The 24,096-nt window shown below is 44.9% G+C and overlaps 1 protein-coding gene across 3 annotated transcripts in view; it reads left to right on the top strand.

Moving 5' to 3' along the window:
• The window catches only part of VAMP4 (vesicle associated membrane protein 4), a 30,381-nt gene extending 7,301 nt beyond the window's left edge, over positions 1 to 23,080 (top strand). Inside the window, exons 3-8 of one of the 3 annotated variants that reach the window (XM_065409607.1) lie at positions 831 to 877; positions 1,348 to 1,398; positions 12,989 to 13,089; positions 16,217 to 16,296; positions 16,950 to 17,001; positions 22,468 to 23,080. In XM_065409607.1, the coding sequence (XP_065265679.1) occupies positions 831 to 877; positions 1,348 to 1,398; positions 12,989 to 13,089; positions 16,217 to 16,296; positions 16,950 to 17,001; positions 22,468 to 22,496 (360 nt within the window). In that variant the 3' untranslated portion in view covers positions 22,497 to 23,080. The remainder of the gene's footprint in view (positions 1 to 830; positions 878 to 1,347; positions 1,399 to 12,988; positions 13,090 to 16,216; positions 16,297 to 16,949; positions 17,002 to 22,467) is intronic. The other 2 variants (XM_065409608.1, XM_065409609.1) reach the window with 2 other exon arrangements.
• Positions 23,081 to 24,096: the final 1,016 nt, after the last annotated feature.

Genomic DNA, 24,096 nt, shown 5'->3' with positions numbered 1-24,096 from the left:
CGTGCTCCGGAGGGCCGGGTGGCATGGCCGCAGCCTGCTCTGGGGGGTGGGGCTGAGCGGCAGGGCTGCAGCTTGCCAGCCCCAGAGCTGCAGCTGCTTCGGAGGCTGGGGGGAGAGCAGCTGTGGAGAGACTCTGGCCCCCGCCTCTTCCCTTCTGGCTCTGCTGCCTCTCCTTGCTCCCTTTGTTGGGGGGAGGGGCAGTGTCCCACCTCTCCCTCTCTATACCCGTTCATAAGCCGACCCCCTTCTCTGGTGCTTCCCTTTTTTACTAAAAAAAATTCGGCTTATGAACGAGTATATACGGTAATTACATGAGGTATAAGATTTCGAAAGACTTTAGTAGGTAGTGTGGTTTGAATGTAATGTTTTACAGATGGGCCCTTTGGGAACTGATTGGGATTTAATCTGTATATGGCAGTGCTTTAAGGACTGGAGTACCTAGGAGTTTTATTTAGTCCTATTTTAAAGTGAATTTTGACGGTTCGTTACATAGAGAAACAGGAATTGATAGAAATCCATTGTAACTGACTTCATTTTCACCATTAAAACTGGCCACAAGAGAGCTGACCCAGTGCCTGAGTAGCAGTTCTCTGTAATTTACTGAACTGGCAAATGTCTCTTGTTTACTGGTAATGGTGTAGAGAGTTCCAGTTCGACCTCTGGGAGGTGGGGTTGCGGCTGAGAAGAATACCCCTTCTGGTCATTTAACAAGGAGCATTGATGTGTTCCAAAGTCATGTACAGTCGGTGGTGAGAAGGATGGTGGATATGAGAGAGAGAGAAACTCTGGTTTCTAAGTGATTGAAGCTAACATTTTTTCTGTGTTTGCAGAGAAACCTTTTAGAAGAAGATTCTGATGAGGAGGAGGACTTTTTCTTGTGAGTAGCTATATGGGTATTGTGTGGGTGTTGGAGTAAGTGGGGGGGATACGATATATCATGGGCCAAATCGCTGTTCAAACCAGAACTGGGGAAATTGAAAATATAAGGCAGCTCCTTCTTACTAACGGGTAGAACTGATTGGAATGAAACATTGCCATCTGTTTCTGATTCCTGTGGAATGATTGATTCAGCAGCTGTGAGATCAGGGGGAGCACTAGCAATGAATATAAATTAAGATTAAGCAAATAAAATTGGGGCAGCCCACCAGTTAGGGGTGGAAGAGGCCCTCTGGTTGGGATCTTGTTCAGTTTCTTGCTGATGGAGGATCATTTCCTGTTGCACGTGCTTTGACCTAATTTGAAATGTCACCTCTTTGTGAACCCTGTGAAAGACCAAACCATTTGGGTCAGATAGACTTTCCTGTGTGTATTGGATTCATGAACACTCTGTCTGTTCTGTGCTGGCAGGAGGGGACCTGCAGGACCAAGGTTTGGACCCAGGAATGACAAGATCAGGCAGTAAGTTTCTTAGAGTTTGGATCCATAGTCCAGATACCATTTTGTGTGTGTATTTTTAAATTGTGCTGCTTTGTTACCAGTAGGGTGACCAGATGTCCAGATATTATTGGGACTGTCCCAATATTAGGGGCTTTGTCTTATATATGCAACTATTTCTCCCGCCCACCTCCCCCTCCACCCCCCCCGAAAAAGTGTCCCGACTTTTCACACTTGCCATCTGGTCACCCCTAGTTACCAACATGTTTCTCCTTAGTCTTACAGTGGGAATGCAACTCCTACTTAATCTTTTCTCACCAGTATTTCCTAGCCCATCTGCCTTCAAGCAGAGGAAATTCATCTCCCAAGTTATCAAACAGTTAATCGCGGTCTAGCATGGGTGCACAAATTGGTTTGTAGCACTATAGCCTGATGTGCTATCGAAAACTGTTGTTACATTTGCTGGGTAACCATTTAACATTCATAACAAAACTTCCTTACAGAATAGTAAAGATAGTGTTTTCAGTTTGAGCCACTATTGTACCTCCACTGCTGTTGCCTTTCCCATCCAATCTTGTCACATCTTTTGCCTTATTATCCCTCTCCTGTCCGCCCCCTTGGTGTTCCAAGTAGATCCTTTTGCTCAGGAGTACAGTGCTACCCAGATTTCTCATGCACCTGGCAGTCCTTTGAACTTCAGTTTATCATACAGGGAGCAGATGCATGTGACCTTTTGGAGACCTGGAAAGATTTAATAGGATCAAAACAGCTGAACAAACAGGAAACAATTAAAATTTGGATTCTAACCACCAATTATACAGAACAAAAGCGAAGAAACTAACAAAACTAGATCCCTTCTCTTAGAGTAATTTCCTGGCAATGGTTTCAGTGCTTCTGTTTACTGCGAGTCCCAGCTTATTCGACTCTATAATGGTAGCATTTGTTGCACAGTGACCGAGGGGAAAGGTTGGCCGCAGCTGGAGAATGTGTGTCATAAATGGACCATCGGTTTGTTGAAATATGTTTGTGTTTCCTGTACATTTCACTCTTGAGAGCTAGAATAGAAATTTCACAGGGGAAATCTAGATGGCAATCAGCTTTGTGTAAACCAGATTCGATCATCTAGTTTGTGGCTTCAGAATCTCTATTCTTTAGTTTTATGTGAGGAAAAGCCAGTGCCTCTCTGAGATTAGTCTATATTGATCCCATGTGGTTAAAAGCAGTTCTGGCCAGACCCGAGTCATACACCTGCACAGCATAGAAATTTTGATGGGACATGGTTCAGATTAGGAGCTATAGATTGATAGATAGATACTGTGAAGTTGGCTCCATTGTGCATTTGAAATGATTCTCCTTATGAGCTATTCTACTTGCAGGCTATTGGGAAAGGTGACATGATGTTCCATAGTGCTAATTACTTTGGGCTAGTCAATTAGAACTAAATAAGTAGGTAGATTCACCCAATTGCCAGTCTTCAGTTACCATCATCTGGGCAGACAAGTTTGTATGGCCAGGGTAGAAGCAGATTATAGTCCCTGCAACAAGCTAATGTCACTAAATATGATAACTGAGATCTTACCTTCTCTGCCAGTGCTGTCTCTGATTATTAAATTAAAAGAACATCATCTGTTGTCCTCTTTCATGAAAGTCCTAGTGTCTGGAAAGTGGCAAGTGTTAGTAAAGAGAGTGCTTCTGTGACAAAGGGAAGTAGCACCAGATCATCAGTAGTCTCTAGAGGCAAGGGAACCAGGAATTGTTCTCTTCCTGGTATCTTTAACAGCTGGTCAGGAATGGGTGTTAAGCCAGACAGGAGCCAGGGGGTATCAAGTCTGTTCTCCCTGGCAGGAGTCTCCTTTGAGGCATTCTGTGGGAGATGGAGGATAAAGGCAGAGGTTGTGATGGGAAGAAAAATGAAACTGGGAAAAGTCTGTAATGTTTGTGCATCAAACAATACATTTGTACCTCTGTGGCATGGCTAATGTCCAATATGCATCAGATTTGAGATTTGGCCAGTGCCAGAGATGTGATCCCAGTGGGGTGATCTAGTTTGGCAAACATAATGTCTCTTCTCAACCTGTCTCTCTCTCTCTCAATGTTGCTTCCCACAGACAAGTTAGTTGTTGCGTCTATCTATATTCTTATACTAGGCAGCTTGCTGTGTATCTGTAGTCCACCCTTCATTCTCCAGTGGAACACCATTTCTATTTGTACTGTTTTATTTAGTAAGTGCCGGTGCTGTCTGGAACATAAAGGGAGAATTAAGGGGTGACTTGATTATACTCTATATGTACAGTACCTACATGGAGAACAGATATTGTATATCGTGATCCAGTGGCTGGAAGTTGAAGTTACCCAAGTTCAGACTGGAAATAAGGTGTAAATTTTTAACTGAGAGTAATTAACCACTGGGACAATTTGCCAAGGGTCGTAGTGGATTCTCCATTACTGGCAAATTTAAAATCAAATTTGGAAGTTTTTCTGAAAGACCTGCTCTGGGAATTATTTTGGGGCAGTTCTCTGGCCTGTGTTATACAGGAGGTCAGATGAGATGATCACAATAATCCCTGCTGGCCTTGGAATCTATGATCTTGGAACAGTCACTGCTCCACCAGAACGGTTTAGATGCATATTGTACCTGCTGGCCAGAGGAAGGTGCAAGCTTACAATGGTGCAGATTTCCCCTTGGTTGTTTTTTTGTGGGGGAGGGAAGTGGGTGTTCAATTGTTGCTGAAAGGCTGCAAGAGAGATGTTTTTAAGGATGAACAGAGGGTGGTTGTTGGGCACACGGGAGAGCCTGTGGAGATAAAAGGGGCAGAGTGAAAGAAGATGATAGAAGGATGCAAAGGGAGTAGGTAAGGAGGAGTAATGGGGGAGTCGGAGCAGAGATGGAAAAAAGTTGTGGAGGGCCTTGAACGTGAGAGGTAAGGGGAATTGGTGAGGGTTCCCAAAGAGGGGAAGGAGACTCTAGCAGTGACCTGTAAGGTAGAGCAGAGGGGCAGGAGAGTCCTATTAGTTGAGGTGAGGGACGTCAAAGGCATAAACATGTTGTCAGGTGTAGGGGAAAGGAAAGATTTAGGGCGTCTGCTCACCCAGGTGCAGCATGGGCGCGTTCGAGGTCATGCTTTACAATAAGAAGCGGCTGGTGGAGTCACTTCTTCCCAGCCCAGTTTCCAGCTTGCTGAAGGGGAGTTCGTACCCTTTACACTGGGAAACAGCCCAGTTGGGCCTCTTACACTCGCTCGGATATCTGCCTGCGTTTGTGGGGTGGACCAAAGGAATTTCCTCCTGTTCCTCTGTGGTTTGCTGCTCCTTACGTAACTGTTCGCTCCTTTGTATTCAGCACATTCCTATTAGTTCTGGAAAAAAACTCCATGGAAATCATTGGCTTCTCACTACTGTTCAGTGAGTTGGTGAATCTGACTGATGCTAGTAGGCGGGTGTCCACTTTACATTTGCCTCTAACTGGTGGTTTTAACAGAAAGGTGAAGGTGGAATGGGCTGCATAGCCTAAGCTATGCTCTTGCATAGCTCAGGGTTCAAGGTGACTGGCACAGGATTGTTTTTAAATTGGGTTTGTGCCCTTTTGCCAATATTTATGATGTACTTGTGAAGGAGGCCTGGAAGGTATTTTGAACCTCAGAAATATCAGGAATGTCTAGTTTCCCTAGTTTTGCTTGGAGGACTTTTGAGTGGTCTTGGAGTGACTACTGTGAGCTCTTAATGCCTGAGCTGAAGGAGCAAGGTTGAGTCATTGGCATTTAAAAAAACTTTTGAGTGGTCTGACTAAAAATCCCTTCCCTCTCCATTGCTTAGCTTTCACTCTAGAAAGAAAGTCTTAGAGTCTAGACTAGAGTTTATGCTCCTGCTTTAACTTGAGTTATTTGGTCACTAATTTAACTCAAGTTAACAACACGATTATGAAGGCTAGACACTGCACAACCATTTGTTCCAATAAATAAATGTGGTTTACCCTAGGGCCTTGGCCCTCATCATCGTCATTGTGCTAACTCTCAAATCATAAGAGCATCTTCTAGCTAGAGAAGGGATGAATATCTAATGTAACCAGGGCTTGAGTCATGCTGAAACGTTGCAGAATGCTCTTACAGCATTTATCTGGGTGTTTTAGTCCTTCGGGTACTATCACTTAGAAGCGATAGTGCTGGAATGCACTTTTGGTACTTCTTTTTTTAGGAGACGGTCACTGATTGTAGAGAACGAGCAGAATTGGACAACCCCCAGACTTTTCATGTTGCCTTTCTACATCAACAGAAGCTAAAAAGGGTATAACCCTAACGCTGTGTTCCCTTTTGCAAGTCACCTTTTCAGGTGCATTGATGAACGGGTGGGGAAGCATGTACCAGTGCCCATGTACCATACCTATTCTGCAGAAATGGCACTGGAATCCGGGGCTCTGAGATTGGCACTTCTCACCAGTATTAAACATTAAAACAGGTTTACACGGGGGGGGGGGGGGGGGGGAATGTCAGTCAGTTGTCTCAGTTAGGTATTGGATCCTATGCACCAGCTGTTTGCAGGTACCTACTGCCGCTTGATGGTAGACAAGCTGGAAGCATATGTGTTTAAGGCTAGCCTTCCAACCATTTTGGGGGGCAGGAGGGTTATTAATATTACTTAGAATTTTGTTTACTGGAATAATCCAAGGGTAAGCCCATGAGATACTCGAGCTGGGTGGGATTTTAAAAAGCACCTAAGGGAGTTAGGAGCAGAAGTCCCATTTAAGGCAATGAGATGTGTGATCCTAAATCCCTTAGGTACTTTAGAAAACCTCCCCCAATGTGTTACAACATTTATAGTCAGTGGAGATAAATGTATCACACTTGTGGCTGTTTCACCTTTCACAGTACCTCACTACAATTCACTCACAGAAGTTGACATTAAGCAGATTTCTTAGTTATGCTAATGAGCTCGGCCCAGTGGATTCTGCAGCTCTGGAGATTGCTGCCAAATTGTGCTCCAGAATCGAGGCTTTCATTGAGACAATGACTGATTCTAGCCTTGTGAAGCTGACCTTAAAAATTTAAATCGAACAGAAACCAGTGTAGCATTTGTCTTTCTGAATATGCAAAGTTCGAAACAATTGCTCCTAGAGTGCATCTTCAGTAGGAACTTTAGCACTCATATTACAGCCATAGCAGAGCTCTACCAGTGTTTGACTACTACTGTAAAGAGGACTCAGTCATTTATCAATGGATCATGAAAAAATTGTTCAAGGCAGGTTTTTATGACGCAGGGGTAAAATCATCTGAGTCTTTTCTGTTTGCAATGTTGTAGCCATGTTGCTCTCAGGGTATTAGAGAGACAAGGTGGGGGAGGTAATAGCTTTTATTGGACCAACTTCTGTTGGTGAGAGAGACGTGCTTTCCAGCTGCACAGAGCCCTTGACCTGAAGAAGAGCTGGAAAGCTTGTCTCTCTCACCAACAGAAGTTGGTGCAGTAAAAGATATTACCTCTCCCACCTTGACTCTTTGATTCCTTTCTGTTATTGCAACCAATTGTGCAAAAGCACCATTGCTGTAATATGGGTGTTAACCTTTCTAGTGTCTGCAGGCCTAAAGAGAGGTGCAAATTGCCTCACTGATTGCAGTTGTGTTGATTCTGAAACCTGAGAATGGCCATTCAATGATCAACATGAACTGTTTCACTACTGATCATTTTTTCAGAAGCATGCAGCAAATATGTTTCTCCTGCAACCCCAAATGGGCCATACATCCCCCCATCCCCTAGTGCTCTAAGGTTCCAACTGCCCCTTTCTTAGCTCTAGAAACCCTCCAGTCATATTCCTTCTGCCCCCAACGACTTCTGCAGTGTAGTTTTGCGTTGTCAATATGAAAACGTGAGCCATATTGGAGGCTGTGCGAAATAACGTAATGTCAAAATGCATAAAAGACGTCTGCTTTGTTAATGGCATAACTGTTTCATATTCATTCCCTGCCTTCCAAGTGGCTGCATCAGAGGTCTAATGTGCCACAGAGTACATGGGACCTCAGTGATAACATCCAGCTGTACAACACATCACTGAGAGTAGGAGGGGATGTGTGGCCAATGCTGCCTGCTGGAAAACTGACTATTCCCCAAAACAGGCATGGAGAGGCCGCCCAGGTCACGTTGGTAGCATGGTGTCTTTGTCACTCGTCTCTGCCACTTGAAGAATGTGGCACCTTTTTTTAGCCTGGAAGTATGAATTGCACCTAATATTAGTCAGTTCATAGCCCAGTGGATCTAAAAGGGAAAGATAGGTTCCTTTCCTTCAGAACTCGGTAGACCATTAAAGCAGACACTAAATGGAATTAAGCTGAGAGTGATCTCATTGCTGGTGTTCTGGTTTGTGTGATGTTCTGTCCTTCTTAAAACCAGCATCTTTGTAGTCATTAGTCTAAAGTGGGGCCATGGGAGACATGTGTCTGCTTTTGTTTTACTCACTTTCCTGGCAAGGATGAATTCAATTTTTTCCACTTGGAAACCTGGCAGGATGCAGACCCAGGAGCAAAATTATTGAAAAGCCAGTAGTTCTCTCCCTGTAAATACATTTCTTACTTGGCAGGGGAGTGGACTCTGATAAAATGAAAAATGTTTTGTTTTCAATATTGCTTGAATTTCCAACCTCAAGCAGATAGAACTAGTTGAAAATGTAAATTTGCTCCAAAATTGCACTGTGAATAGACCTTTGTGATCTTTAACTCCCGTACTAGAGAGGCCTCTTTGGCTGGCAGTGAGAAAGGTTGGTCTTGTGGTTAAGGGACTGGAGTGGGGTTCAAGGTCTGGGTTTAATTCCTGGGTCAGTCCCAGACTCTGTGACCTTAGGTTAGTCACTTAAGGTAGGTGTACTCTGCAAATGAATGTAGGCATAATTGGGCTAGCTTTAATCTAGCTAGTACAGGTAATAATAGTAATGAAGATGTGGTGGCATGGGCTTTAGCACAGGTGAGGAACCAGAGAAGGTAACCATGGTCCCTGGCGGGTGTGTCATCTAGTTCCCAGCCAGTGCCACCATGTTGTCTTCAGCGGTTCCCTGTGCTAGCTAGATTAAAGCTAGCATGGGTATGCCTCCCTGGGCTACAATCATCCCTTGGCTTGTGGCATAGACAGCCCCTTAATCTGTGTTTCCATTTCCTGTCTGTAAAATGGGGATAAATAATCCTTCCTTTCTACTGCACTTTGTCTTGTCTATATAGATTGTTCCTTGGGGCAGGGGCTCTCTCTGACCATGCATGTGTACCATGCTTAGCACAATGGAGGCTTGATGACGATTGGAGCCTTGAGACGTAACTATAATACAAATAAATAATGATCTGGAGCACCCAATGCATAGCTTTTATCTGCAATCAGAGGACACTGGGATGCTGAGATATGAAGTGTCCAACTTTTAGTCCTCTGGAGCTGCATAGCCATTTAATACAGACCTTTTTCAGAGGTCGATGTGTATGACTGATGCTTTGAGTCTTGTACATAGCATGGATTTCCTTGAACACCTTCCCTCACGTTGGATCCTCTCCTTTCTGACTCTAATGTAACATCGCTTGCATCCCATATACATTCCTGCTGGTGGTTTGAACCAAGAGAATTTGGTTACAGACCTGTCATTGGGAGGACTTTTCATTACTTTAAAGCCAGTGAATAATTTTAAGTACATCCACATACTGCGAAGCAAAGTAAATGTGTCTCAAATGTTAGCCCTGAGTCTGCTCGCCCGCCGCATGTGAAACCGTGAGAGTTTGGTAAACAGAGGGCTAGCGGGATCGGCCCCTTCATTTTTAATTTTCCAGTGATTGTTTTTCTTCTCTCATCACCCATCTTATGCTTGGAAGCAGTAATTGCCTGTGAGTCACCCAAGTTTGTCCAGGGCTTATAGTGACACCAGAAGTCCTACTGCCTATGCTTTGTGACAACATGACTCCTTTTTGTTTAGGTGCTGGTCGTGAATCACTGTTTTAATTATATGAGTATTTGGGTGTGTGCATCCAGTGTAAAACGAGTGCATCTGCTGGCCCCTGGGTAGTCTCAGCACGTCATGATAAAGGAAGAAAATGAATTCACTGGAAGTGATTCTGATATGTTTAGTAGATCCGGTATTTGAAGATGGTCTGTTTGGAATAGCTGGCACTTCTTCTACTACCATGTTTCGTTTAGGAATGTGAAGTTTAAAAAAAAAAAAAAAAAGTCTGTTAAGATTGCCTTGGTCATGAGTCATATATTGTTTTCTTTATTTAAGAGGCAGCTGATGAAACACTGGGTGAGTATCCAGGCCAGTTTCATCAAAATAGGGAATGGTTGACAAACAATAGATTTAGCAGCTCTTCCTGCCCTTCTGTAGCGGAAGATTTCAAGCAGCTGTGGGGAGTCAGGCTTCTACCTGTAGCAGAACAATTCATGCTGAATTTATGATATGCTGCAGGAAAGGGCTAGTTTATTTTTTGTGCGACAGTAGAATAATGCTTTGTGCCTGGTTTTCGTCCATATAAAAATACAGCCTCTCCAGCTCAATGTTAAGCCAGCAGTTTGCTTCAGAGGGGTCTGCTGATGACGGGAACTACAAAAGTGTGGCTGCAGTGGTTTGCGAAGCCTGGCATGAAATGCCAAGACAGACGCGTAGCCCTCTCTATTTAATTAGTGACCACCCATGGCCGTGTTTCCAGTTTTTTATTAATAGAGGTTTGAAAAGCCAAGTGCTGCTATTCTGTTTTTTACTGGATTCCCTCTTTTCTGTTTTGGAGCAATGAGCACGTGTAGGGGGAGATTTTCAAAGGCACAAAAGGCAGTTAGCTGCCCAGTTCCTATTGAAAGCCCCCAGAAGTGTGACACCCAAGGGACATTTGTGCCTTTGAAGATCAGCCCTACAATTGTTGTGGTGCTGGCTTGGCTTTCGCTATTCATCTCGAAATGTTTGAAACTTCTGATTTAATAGTTGCAGTTGCATCTCTAGGCCTTTCGCATCTGGAGCAGTTTTGGTGACAGCTTCTCTATCTGTATGCTGTATATTTTAAATCCCTTTCAGATTGTAAGACTGCTTGAGCTGCAGACCCCCAAAGCTCTTTCTTCATTTATTCTGAACCCTGATTTTTTTTCAAATCTGCGGTTTATTATAATAGGAGTTCTTATACGTGCCCCATGCATAACTGTCTACATAATATCTTCTGCTTTGATGAGAGGAACGTATGGTCTCAGGAGACAGAAAAATTAGGTGAGTGTAAACTAGTGGCAGAGTGGGCTATCAGAAAGACCACTGGATTGGGATTTGGGAGACCTAGATTCTATTTTTTGGCTCTGCCACTGGTCTTCTGGGTGACCATGGGCATGTCACTTCACCTCTCTGTGCCTCAGTTTCCCCATCTGCAAAGTGGGGATGATGATAACTCTTTTGTAAAATGTTTTTGAGCTCTACTGATGGAAAGCACTGTATACGTGCTAGCTAGGTGGCATCATTATTATTAGGCCTATTCCTGGCTCTGCGACTTGAGGCAAGTCACTTTTCTGAGTTTCTCCATCTGTGAAATGGGGAGGGATAATACTTTCCTATCCCATGGCCGTGTTTCAGGGATGAAATCATTGGTGGTAGGTGTTTTGAGATTCTCAGATTGTAGTTGCTAAGGAAGCGTGAATTATTAGCTATTGGAAATGTTCTTTGATATATCTTTTGCCATAGGGAAAGCATTGGACCTTTTCCATTAGTACATGACACGTATATCCAAGAATATGTGGGAATGGCTAGAGTTTTTCTCCTTCTCATGTTTACATCAGCTTTTCAAACTATGCAGATTCAGTATACGCAAGGCATTTGATATATATTCAATCCATGCATTTTATGAGTTGAAGAAACTGAACAAAATAATCTTACCAGAGTAAGAGCCTAGAACCTACTTGCATTGAAGAAAACGGTGGTTTTGTCCAATGCTTAGCTTTGACTGCCTCAGAGACAACTGTTCTTGCCATTGTCCCATGAGGCCAGTACATTTCATATGACTTCTTCACACAGCGCACAATCAACCTGTGGAACTCCTTGCCTGAGGAGGTTGTGAAGGCTAGGACTATAACAGGGTTTAAAAGAGAACTAGATAAATTCATGGAGTTTAAGTCCATTAATGGCTATTAGCCAGGATGGGTAAGGAATGGTGTCCCTAGCCTCTGTTTGTCAGAGGGTGGAGATGGATGGCAGGAGAGAGATCACTTGATCATTACCTGTTAGGTTCACTCCCTCTGGGGCACCTGGCATTGGCCACTGTCGGTAGACAGGATACTGGTCTGGATGCACCTTTGGTCTGACCTAGTATAGCCGTTCTTATTATATTGCAGGGGCCCTAAGCTGTTTCTGATTTCCATCTCCAGTAAAGACAAACGTGCATTATCTCCAAAATGTAGTCAAGTACTTTTGTTATATGTGGCTTTTGAGTGTTATTTTATGGCATTGTCCGTTAACTTCTGAATTTGCAGTAGCCTTAGGGATTTGAACCTGGTTACTGTGCAGCAAAATAACTACCTGTATTGTTGACTAACCTCTGATATGGAATTCAGAAGCTGGGATATGATAGTTCATCTTAATTTACTTCATCTGTTCCTTTGAAATTTGTTTGAACACATTTTGGGCAAATGCAACTGATTCTTCAAATACAGTTGCAGACTTCCTTGGGGAAACACCCTCCTGATGCTTTCATCCCCAGGCTATTTAACAACCCTGTGTTGAGGTTTAGCACTCCAGAAAGGACATAGTGACCGCATCTTTGACAAGATCTTTAAAAGGCCACACTTAACTAACAGATGTCCTCAGTCCCTGCCAAATCACAGCACCCCAACAATAGCAAAGATAGAAGAGATTTAATTAATTCTCCCAACATTGTTTGAAAAAGTGACTCTGGTATTGAGAATGCTTTCAGATCTTCCATTTCATTGCTCTCCTTTTGATAGGAAGACAAAGGCAGATGGACACTCAACTCACACTGACTTTCAGCGAGCTGGGTACATAGTTCCGTAAACCCCTTTTTAAAAATCCCAATCTAAGAGACTGAGCCACTTCCATACCCCTCTGCAGTGTGGAGTGAGTCCTGAAGGAGACCTGGAGGCTAATGCAGGGAAACCAGAGCTAGGTTCTAGCTCAAACTCTTGATGTTGAGAGATCTGAAGCTGGATTAGAAAAGTCAAACAGCACAATATGGCAGGAACTGCAAGAGCAACAAAATGCTATTAAAGCTCCTTCCTTTTCCTCGGAGAATAAAGTGCTAATATCCTTAGCCAGGAAAAATCACCCTTGAGTTCATGGACCAAGACTATTCCTCATCTATAAACATATTGCTCCAACTTTCCAGGCAGTTGGCCTGAGCGTGGGGTGAGGATGAGAAAGTGTTGTAGAGTAAATGACGCTATGGAGAGAACCCACCTATCTCCTGGAACAGCATCACACGCAGGGTTAATCCTGCCCACCACAGACTTTCTCAAATGTCGCAATGACCTTTCCGCTATTGGGTCTGTCTGTATCATTGGTGAACTGCTGCTCATTCTTTCAGTGCAAACAGCTTTCACCAAAGCACCGGTAATGGAATATAGAGTCCATAACACCCGCTACTGTTAGGCCTGTGTGATTTCTAATGGCTTTACTTTCCTCTAGTGTCCAGAACCAGGTGGATGAAGTCATTGACGTCATGCAGGAGAACATCACCAAGGTGATTGAAAGAGGAGAGAGACTGGATGACTTACAGGATAAATCAGGTGGGAATACTTAATAATATTCTAGAACTCTCTTCCTGCCTCCCCTCCCTCATGTTGAGTCCTGGGGAACAGCATGCTCCTCTAGGCAGCTTTAAAACACCACTGTGAATAACCTTAGTGAAGGGATTGAAAGTCCTCTTCTTTCCCCTGGTGATTGTGGCTATTTTGCTGTTCACCTCATCCCTCTCTGCCGGGCAATGGTGTTAGATTGATTCCATTTCATGACAGCAGATTCTGGAAATCAGAGCGAGACGATGGCCTGCTAAAGCACATTTTCTCATGGGCCCAGGGCATGATTGTTTCCTACAATATCCTAATCTGGACAAACGTCTATTTGAAGTGTCTCCATGGATACACCACTTCCATTGGGAGGCTGTTTCCAGCCTGAGACTGCCAATCTTACTGTCTGTCTGTTGGGAAGCCAAGTGTCCCCTTTTCCACTTTCATCCCTGTACTTCCTTGAGCCTCCTTAAACATTTTCTTTCCCTTGGTGCTTATAACTTGCCGCGTATCATTTTCCTCCTCCGACTTCATCTCTTTACAGCCCAGGAATAGTTCTCTAAATATTCCTCGTCCATCGCTCCTTCCATCCCCTTACTTGGGGTAGTTGCTCTTTATGTTCCCTCCACTTGTTACTCCTGAGGGGATTTTGCGCCAAAAAATAAACAATTCTGTGCACTTTTTAAAATTCTGCAAATTTTATTTGTCAAATAAATGTGGGGGCTCCAGCATGGCATTGTGGAGCACAGGCCATTGGCTGCACAGAGGTAGAAGATCACTCTGCAGCTCCCCCCGGGACGCGGACTCAGCAGTGAGGCTGCTCCTGACCCTGAAACAGCGCAAGGACTGGGCCTGCCCCAGAAATACCCCAGGGCCCTGCCCATCTGTGCCAGGTGCACTAGGTGTGAGCAGGCAGGCTCCAAGTGTGGAGGGGCTTAGTGTGGGGGGATCCAGGTGTAGGGTGAGAGTTCTGTGTGGGGAAGCTCAATGGGGGATCTGGGTGTGGGGGGGATCTGGATCTGGAGGTTTGTTGGGGGGTTCTGGGTACAATGGTAATGGGATTCTGCAAGGGGGTCCAGGTGAAGGTGGTTGGGGCTCAGCAGGGGTGTGTGTGTGTGTGTGTGTGTGTGTGAGAGAGAGAGAGAGAGAGAGAGAGAGAGAGAGAGAGCTCTGCAGGGGGGTCTGGGTGTGGGGAGTTCCGTGGGGGGGTCCAGATGCTGAGGGAGTGGGGCTCAGTGGGGTGGGGATCCAAGTGCAGCTGGTTGGGGCTCAGTGGATTGGGGGTGCAGGTGACTCATCAGGGTGGTCCAGGTGCAGGGGGAGTGGGGCTCAGCAGGTGGGATTCTGGGGGGCTGAGGCTCGGTGGGAGGGTCTGGGTATGAGGGGGTCTGGATGCAGGGGGTTGGGCGGATGGGGGAGCAGTTCCCCGTACAGTGATCCCTCCCCCTGTAGCTGAGGAGTGATGGGTGCAGGAAGCGGGGGAGAGGGGGAGGCGAGGGAGTTTGCAGAGCTTCCTGCAGCCTGGGGAGAAATCTGGGGGTGGGTCTGACCCAGCCCTGGATGCCGTGCAGGGAAAGAGAAAGTCCTGTCCTCCCCCACCCAGCCAGGACTAGCAGCTGAGCCTGGCGCAGGGTAGGAGCCACCAGCTAGGCCTTCCCCAGTCCCGCCCCCTGCCCCACAGTGATTTACCTCTCTGCTGGCTGTCCTGGGCACCCAAAACATACTCCGGGGGAGGGTCACATGACCGCTGTTGTGTCTTCCCTTTGCTTACCCGTCAGAAAGTCATTTTTCTGCTGGGGAACAAAGAAATCTGTGGGGGACATGAATTCTGCACATGCGCAGTGGCGCAGAATTCTCCCAGGAGTAAAGACTTGGCAGCCTGCTGGTATTCAGCCTGTGTGCTGTGCTCCATATGCGATCTCACCAGAGTCCTATATAAAACACTGTTATCAACTTGGGTCATGACTTGGGACCAGATTTACTAAGATATTTAGGTGCCTAAAGATGCAGCAAGGTGCCTAAATACCTTTGTAAATCTGCCCTTGATACCTCTGCATTGACTTTCATTGTCCTTAAATTGGAACTGTACGTTCTTGTTTACCGGCTCTCTGCCCCTACCCTTTCTCTAGGGAGGCAGGAGTCTTGAAAGAGATCCTCCCTCCCCCGAATAGCTGCATTTCAGATTAGTATTCCCCCGATGTATTGGCTTTGCATTTTGCCAGCTTAAACTTCATTTTATTTGCTGTCTAGATGTTTAACCTCTGTAGGTCCCTTTGTATAGTTTTTCTGACCTTGCTGATGTTTGCAACACCTCCCCAGTTAGTATCATTCCCAGCTAGGGGTAAGTCTCCATCATGTCATGGCTGTTCTCTTAACATACCTTCTAGATTTCTATACCCCTCATCTGTTGCTGGCTTGAGCTGGTCACTTGCAGCAGCACTTTGCTTTTTTTTTAGTAGTCCTACTGGATATTTCAACTTAAATTTAATTCTCCCTCTTTCAGCCTATTGTGTTTTTAACCTGAAGGGTCCACTTATAAAAGACTTGACTTTATATGCTATAATGTATTTGGGACCCTTACAAGTTACCGTGGAACCTCACTCATTCTTGTTCTGCTATTCTGCAGAGCTGAAAATTCTCATTACTGTAAATTCTTGGGAATTTCACCTTGTGTTTCAGGAGAAAGGCTTAATTGCAGAACACTACAATCATGTCTTGTAATGCTGATTTCCATGACTTTTATAGTTTCTAGTATACTTATGGTGTTGCCACAATTAAACTACTCTTATGCAAACTGACAAAGACCATTTTTTTTCTTGTCTGTTCACTTACAATTTGTAAAATACATTCACCATTTATAATCGGTCTCCTAGTCATTAGTTTGTGTTGGCAAAGTTCTACTGTGTTGCTAGTGAATTTCAGCATGTTGATGAAACACAGCATGCTGAATTTCAATATAATTATGCAGAAGCACTTGGCAATTGTGTATATTCCCTGGTTGCCTAGTTTATGGTTTAAGAATAAGTGAATTTGCAGAACCGGAGTCCTTTTTTTCTGGTGTGTTTGTGCTTCTAGATGTGCCCATGCTGCTATGCCTTTAATTCTTTTCTCTCTCCATGTGATGCAGAAAGTTTATCAGACAATGCAACAGCGTTCAGCAACCGATCCAAACAGCTTCGAAGACAGATGTGGTGGCGAGGGTGCAAGGTGAGTAAATGGAGAGGGGAAGGAGTGGATTTCTTAATGCACGTTCTTAAAATTTGGTCCTATTAAGAGTAACGTGAGAAGATTGCCAGAATCTGAGATTTGTATCTAGCTTGTATGAAAATGGGGCATATTGCAGCCACTCTTATCTTGAATCCAGAGCTGAGGCCAGCAGAGACCATGAGTACCAGCATGCATTGCTCTGTCAGGATACTGTTACTTGGGAGAGTCTTACTTTAGGTACCTAGGCTTGAAAATTTTTGGCCTCGGCGTTTGAGGTATCAGGGAACATTTTTCTAGTGCTGATAGATGTTGTATATGATCACATCTATACACACTCTTGTGTTGATATATTGGGGTGTTTTTTTCCAAATCAGGTATGCAGCTTACCCCAAACTCCCCTCTATTTTCTGCTTTCTAAACCAAGAGACACCAGAGAGCTGGTTTAGGAATTGGTGTCAGCTAAAGTGATTTGTTTGAAATACACTCCCTTCCATCTGGTCTGTGGAGTGGCATCAACAGTATCCTGGGATAGGGGAACAGATACCTTGTCCTGTATCTAAACAGGGAGGTGATTCATTTAATTTAGAACAAGCCAAACATGTGGTCTCATGTCAGGAAGGTAATTCCTCCCTCTCTTTGCGCTCTTCTGGCAGATGAAGGCCCTTGTAGCTTTGGTTGCTGTCATCCTCTTGCTAGTGATCATCAGTAAGTATTGACAACCCTTCCCTGCATGGTTGGTGATTTTATTTTTACATTGAAACATTGTGTTTGCTGTAAATAATGTTAAAATTGACACTTAGAACTTCCTTGCCATCCACATGTGACCTGATCAGTAGCACTTGAACAGAAATTGCCAGTGACCCCAAGTCTTGCTCCTTAGGGATGTTCAGTCACATGCAGCCAATATTTTAACCAAGGGCTCCCCTTGCCTGTGCTGAACCCCTGCCATGCTGGGATTACAGGCATGTGTGTAGGAAATTTCTTCTTGTTTAAACAAAGACCTTCTAATAACCATTACCAAGGCAGGAGATGGAGTTGCACTTTCTCAACAAAAGAGATACCCTATTCCTGGAAACTCAGTGCATAGCACCGTGATCAGCTTGCAAAGTCTGAAGGGAGATGGACTGAAGACCCAAAGGGTCTGAGGTACCTTCTCTCAGAAAATGTTTGAAAATACCTGTAATCTATGGCAATTTGTCTATTCTGAGACAAAGCTCCCTTCAAAAGGGGCTTGTATAATAATCTCTGGCAGGCAGTGTGGGCCAGTGGCTTGAGTATACGCTTGGGACTCAGAGCTGGGTTCTATTCCAAACCTTGTCACCAGCCTTGCTGTGTGACCTTGGGCAAGTCACTTCCCTCTCCGTGCCTTTGTTTCCCCTCCCACTCTTAGCCTGTCGTGTCTATTTAGAGTGTAAACTCCCTGTCCTGTGTGTTTTCTATAGCACCTAGTGCAATGGGAGCTCTAGGCACTACAGTGACATAAACAATAACCAGAGAGAGCGCTGCTCTGAGGCAGAGAAGTCATTCCACCCTTCCTTTGAGATGGATGGCCGAGTTTTAACAAGGGACCCCAGGAGGCCAGCACAACAGCAAGGCCCTTCCTTGCTGCTGATCTTGGGAGAAAATTCTCCCATCCATGTAGGAGCAGTGGTACAGGTGTAGCTTTATGCAAGGCCCTGCCTTGGTAGTAAGCAAAAACCTAATATCCTTAGGGACTATCTCATCCTGCTGAAATGCAGTCAGGAAGTGAAAGAGTTAGAGCCAACAGCTGGAATGGTAGCGACTGGAGTGACACTGATGGACAATCCCATCAGGTTTGGTTTGGGGAGTTGGAAATGGATTCAATTTGCATCCTGCACAAATGCTACAGGGACAAGAGCCTGTGCCATTTTCATCCATTTGAACAAGGAAATATATTTTTACTTGCGGTCCCTTGGTTGACTAAGGAAATCTGGTTCTTCTGCAAGTACTGTCTGTGTGGGTACGACACTTGAGGTGCACATGCACCTCCCTAGTCCTGGATCAGAGGTTTTCCATTAGCAGTGTCCGTTTGGCCGACACATGCACTCTATACAACTTTGTGCTGCATGCCAAGGGTATATAGGGCTGCGCGGGGGCACCACTCTGGCTGCCTTGGCCTGACAAAGAGCCCTAGCATATCCACCTCGTGCCCGTCTCAGCGTGTTTTGAAGTTGTTTAGTTAATGTAGTGTTCCTAGTTAGGGTTAGTTGCTGTTAGTACAGAATTAGTTAGATAGCTGTGAGAGGTTTCAGTTTTTCCTCTCCCATTTTTTCTGGGGAACTTATTTGGCCTGGCTGGGGGCATGCCTGGCTCACCAGGTTTCAAACACTGCCTCTCTTGTCAGTAGGCTATCCCGATCAGCGACAGCCTCTCTAAATGTATCTGTTGCTTGGGAGAATCCCACATCTCCCAAAGGTGTAACTGTCACCTGGCTCTAAAATCTAAAGCTCAGAAGAATGGGGAACCAAACTGAAGCTGCTACTGGTGTAGTGCTCCCTTTGACTCACTTCCAAGTCAGGTCTGGAGACATCTGCCCCGTACATCTGTCTCCAGACAGATCCAGTGCCCCTTTGACTTCAACTAATGGCTCGCCTAAGAGGGGGAAGATCTCAGGGGATTCAGGGAAGGCTCTGAAGAGGAAGGAGCTTGGTCTCCCACCAAACAGCCAGCTCCCAAGAAGTCCTGATCTTGTGCTAGGTCTACAGTATCGGAGGTCTTGACTCTCGACTCAGTACCATGGAGGTGAAAGATTCCTCCTGTGGTACTAGTGGAGCAGGGACATTCCAGATCACTTCAGAGAAACACGGCACTGGCAAGGCCCCAGTATCGTCTGCCTCCAGATCGGCACTGTCTATTTCAAACTTGCCAGCAGTGCATTCCCATTTGGCTCTGTTGGTACTGACAAAATCAAAGTACACATCTTCAGCCCTGGTGCCTACATGCTACAAACCTACAGTACCGCCCAAGCCAACTGCTGCATCAGCACTGACCCACTCAGTACCGCAGGAATTCCATTACTTCAGCGACATGTCAGTGTTAGACGAACCAGAGTCCCTGCTGCTTATGGGTTCCAAATGACTCTCGGTACCAAGATGCCAGTCTCTGGATGATGAGTGCTTCCTGGTACCGCAGGATTCTCTACCCTTTTCTACTGGGCCCACTGGAGGATGTTGCAGAGGATGAAGGAGACATTCAGTCTTCTCCTTATCAGTGCAGGAGTCTCCATTACTGGAACCCATACTTTGACAAAGCCCCTTGCCCATGTCTGGGATGGTGGGATCAGTCCTGGGTACCAATCCTTCTCCCATATGGGCCTCCCTACTGGCCATACTGGGATCCTTGGGCAGTGTATCAGCAGCAATTTGCCAGATCTCTGGCTCCACCACACCAGAAAACTAGAGTCCCATGGCCTCCTCCACCAAACCCCGAACACAAGGAGGCCTTTGATGACAAGAGGCTAGGGCGAACAAAAAGACTACCACTCAGGCCCCTATTTTCTTTGTCTCCTGTTGAGACAGACGTGCCTCCACCATCGATGACTGACGCTGTTAGTCGATTCCAGAACCTTGTGAAGAGGGTGGTGGACACCCTCTAGATACCTCTCAAGGAAGTTACACTCACATCACAAGCTCCTGGAAGTTCTGCAGTTGGCAACACTCACTTGGGTTGCGCTACCCATTAATGAAGCATTCCTGGATCCAGCAAATGTGTGGCAAACTCCTGCCACCATACTGCCAACTTGTAAGGGGGCGGTTAAAAAATAAAATGTTTCCCGAAGGACTGGGAATTTTTGTTTTCCAACCCCCACCTAATTCCCTGGTGGACGATGCTTGTAAACAAGCATGTCTCCTAGATGGTTCATGGGATTAGAATTCACCTGCTGAACAGGAATACACATATTACTAATTATAAGAACATAAGAATGGCCATACTGGATCAGACTAATGGTCCATCTAGCTCTGTATCCTGTCTTCTGACAGTGACCAATGCCAGGTGCTTCCCGCTGAACAGGGCAATTTATTGAGTGATCCATTTCCTGTCGTCCAGTCTCAGCTTCTGGCAGTTGGAGGTTTAGGGACACCCAGAACATGAGGTTGCGTCCCTGACCATCTTGGCTAATAACCACTGATGGACCTATGCTCCAGGAACTTACCTAAATCTTTTTGAATCCAGTTATACTTTTGGCCTTTACAACATCCCCTGGCAGTGAATTCCAGAGGTTGACTGTGCATTGTGTGAAGAAGTACTTCCTTTTGTTTGTTTTAAACCTGCTGCCTATTAATTTCATTGGGTTCTGTGAAGGGGGTAAATAACACTTCCTTATTCATTTTCTCCATACCATTCATGATTTTGTAGACTTCTATGGTATTCTGAGTTGTCTCTTTTCTAAGATGAACGGTCCCAGTCTTTTTAATCTCTCCTTGTATGGAAGCTGTTCCACACCCCAAATCATTTTTATTGCCCTTCTCTGTACTTTTTAAATTCTAATGTATCTTTTTTCTTTTTTTTTGAGATGGGGCAACCAGAACTGTATGTGGTATACAAGGTTTGGGCATACCATGGATTTCTATAGTGGCATTATGATATTTTCTCTCTTATTATCTATCTCCCAATGGTTCCTAACATTCTGTTAGCTTTTTTGATTGTACTGTAGAAGTCTACTGTTTTTACTTCTGAACAGTAGAAGGGAGTCAACTCGAATTACTTATCTTCAGAAACAGAAGAAGTTTCAACCACTGGTGTCACCATCACTCCCCTTGTGCATCTCCACTGAATCGTCTCCACTGTCAACCATCTTGGATTATTTGCTGGATTTTAAAAATAGGGTTTATAATTTATCTCAAAGGTTCATCTCACTGCGATATCAGCATTTCATTCCCCACCAGAGGGGTTTCTATTTTTGCGCACCCTATGTCCTTCAGATTTATTAAAGGTCTAGGGAATCTTTATCCCTAGGTTTAGGATCCTACTGTGACTTGGGATCTCAATCTGGTACTCTGATACCTTATGGGACCTCCATTTGAACCTATGGCAACCTACTCCTTGTTTCACTTATCTATGAAGATGGCCTTTATAGTATCTATTGCATCAGCCCGTAGGGTTGGAGAAACTGGAACCTTGATGGCAGACCCCGCATTTACAATATTTTTCAAAGACAAGGTCTCCCTACAACCACACCCAAAGTTCTTACCTAAGGTGCTGTTAGATTTCCATCTTAACCAGTCTATTCATCAACTGGTACCTTTTCCTAACCCACATAAATCTGAGCGGGGGACTTCCCTTCATACAGTAGATGTACAATGAGCATTGGCCTCTTATCTGGATTGAACCAAGCAACTTTGGAAATCACCTATACTTGTCTTCATTGCAGAAAGATCAAAGGGGTCCAAGATCTCTTTACAGAGACTTTCAAGATGATCTCTGGGTGTATTACCGCTTGCTATGATACGGCTTGTGTTTTGCCACGCCAAAGGATAATACTACCATATCACAAGCAACTTCCACAGCATTACTCAGAAACATTCCTGTGTCTGAGATTTGCAGAGCTGCTAAGTGGACCCTAGTGCATGCCTCTTCTGAACACTATGCCTTGGTCCATGCCATCAGATCTGATGCAGTGCTTGGTTCTGCTGTACCGTCTTCAGTCTTGGACTGGATTCTGAAGCCCCCTGCTCCTGGTGAGGATACTGCTCGGGAGCCACCTAATGGAGCACCCATTGGGACACCACTTGAAGATAAAAAGGTTCATCACCTTGTGCATTAACTGTGGTTTTTGGAGACGTTTCCCTATCGGTGCTCCATTCCTGCCCTCCTTCCTCCCCGTTTTTGTTGGACGTTCGGATACAGAAGGAAATGAGGGTAGTTCGCCCGTGCAGCCCTATACACACTCAGAGCGCGGCACAAGGTTGTATAGAGTGCATATGTGGACTGAACAGACATTGTTAACAGAAAATCTCTGATCAAGGCCTTGCAAGGCGCATGCACACCAGAAATGGAGCACCCATAGGTGGACATATCTCGAAGAACCACAGTCACTGCACAAGGCGAGTAACCTTTTCCTTTTCTCTTCTGCAGCTCTGATACTGATCGATACTAGGTTTGTATATGTATGGTTTTAAAGACTTGTTTTGTTTTTTACCTCTCTTACAGTACCTATCATCCTGAAATACCACACTTGACTTGATGGCTGGAGATCTCTGTGGAAGCGGCTCTGGGATGATAAAAGCTGCTGTGTAATTTAAATGAAACATATGTATATAGCTGAGGTGATTTTTTTCAAGATGATGAAAGAGGCAAGTAGCCAGTTCTAACTAGGGCATTCTGAGAACTGCCAAATGACCCTTTTTCATATACATTGATTTATAACAAGGTTGAATGTCCAAACCCTATTTTTTGCTATATTCCAGGAATCCCCGTTTGGAACTAGCTACTTGCTAATACATTTTATTTGTATATATAGTTAAGTAGTAATGAGGTTATTTATAATTTAAACACAGTTTCCTACTGCCAACTGCCGAAGGTAGGAGCTCAGTTGTTTCATGCAAGTGAAGGAGGAGGAAAGTAGCATTATGTTAAAGGGAATCTAACCATTCTGTGAATAATTGCAAGGATGTCACTGTCTCATGTTTTTTTAAAAAAAATTAGGTTCTACAAACCAAGAGACTTTCTGTACTGTCATGGAGATGTGCAAGCTAAGTGTTTTCAGTATTGCTGCTTACAGCTGTGACTAAAGACATTCCACTAAACCTATTTTTGACTGTAAGCGTGGAACTCCTGGTGAATCTTTTGTGGCTTTCGGGGCGGGGGGGGGAATGCATTTTCTGATTTGCAGAATGCCAGAGCGTGACAGGAGGCAGGAGAATATTTGAAAAACATGCTGGTTTCCTGTCTGTAGTGGGGGGGTCTAAGTACTGAAAGTGCTCATAGGTTATCAGGAATCCACAGGAGATCAGCTTTCCGCTGTCTTATTACACCAAAGCTAGATCGATGATTTTTAAATATGATCAGTTTGATGCCCTGATGACTGAAGAACTGCATTAGAAGTGTGCCTGCATTTGTGTTACTTTTAACTTGACTGAAGGAACACATCCTCCTCTTGGGAACATAGGCGTGGGAACTAAAGATGCGGGGGAGGGGGGGCAGTACTGCAACACCCCGAGGTTTTACGCAGGGCTCCGCTCCCAGCCTCGCACCCAGAGCTCCACAACCACCCCCAGCCTTGGTCCCCTTACCACTGTCCACATTTCCCCCTCCCGGAGCCATGGCCCAGCTCTAGGGAGCAGCGGGGGGCGTGAACACACGTCACCCCCACTCTAAAAGTTCCAGCACCACTGCTTGGAAACACACGAAGCCTCTTTAACTGCTCAGTAGGCGACTATCTGTGATTCTCAGAGCTAATGTGCATATTTACCTTCCCACTGTGGCATCTGTACAGGGACGCAAAAATCACAGCCACCCCTCCTCTCCCTAAAAATCTTAAACATGGGTGTGTAATAGCAGAGGAGTGTGTACATAGAAAGCTGAATGTAGGAGGGGCTCAGAGGAAACATGCTAGTTCTCCAGTGCCACTGTTGAGAAAGGGCAGCTGTAAGATGCATAGGGATGTAAATTTGAAAAGGGTAGATTAGGCAATAAGGGCTGTGCATCGCAGGTGCTAGGACCTGCAGAGCTCAGCCCGTATACAAGAGCTGTGTGTTTCCCTCACTATTGTCCTTCCACTCCCCTACTGCTGTCAAAGCTATAGATGTGTGTTCTCCCCACTTCCTGCATTCTAGCTAC

The sequence above is a fragment of the Emys orbicularis genome, chromosome 8, assembly GCF_028017835.1.
Source record: "Emys orbicularis isolate rEmyOrb1 chromosome 8, rEmyOrb1.hap1, whole genome shotgun sequence".
NCBI classification, from domain to species: domain Eukaryota; kingdom Metazoa; phylum Chordata; order Testudines; family Emydidae; genus Emys; species Emys orbicularis.
Note: the sequence above shows the minus strand (reverse complement) of the source record. Positions and strands in the feature narration are given on the sequence as shown.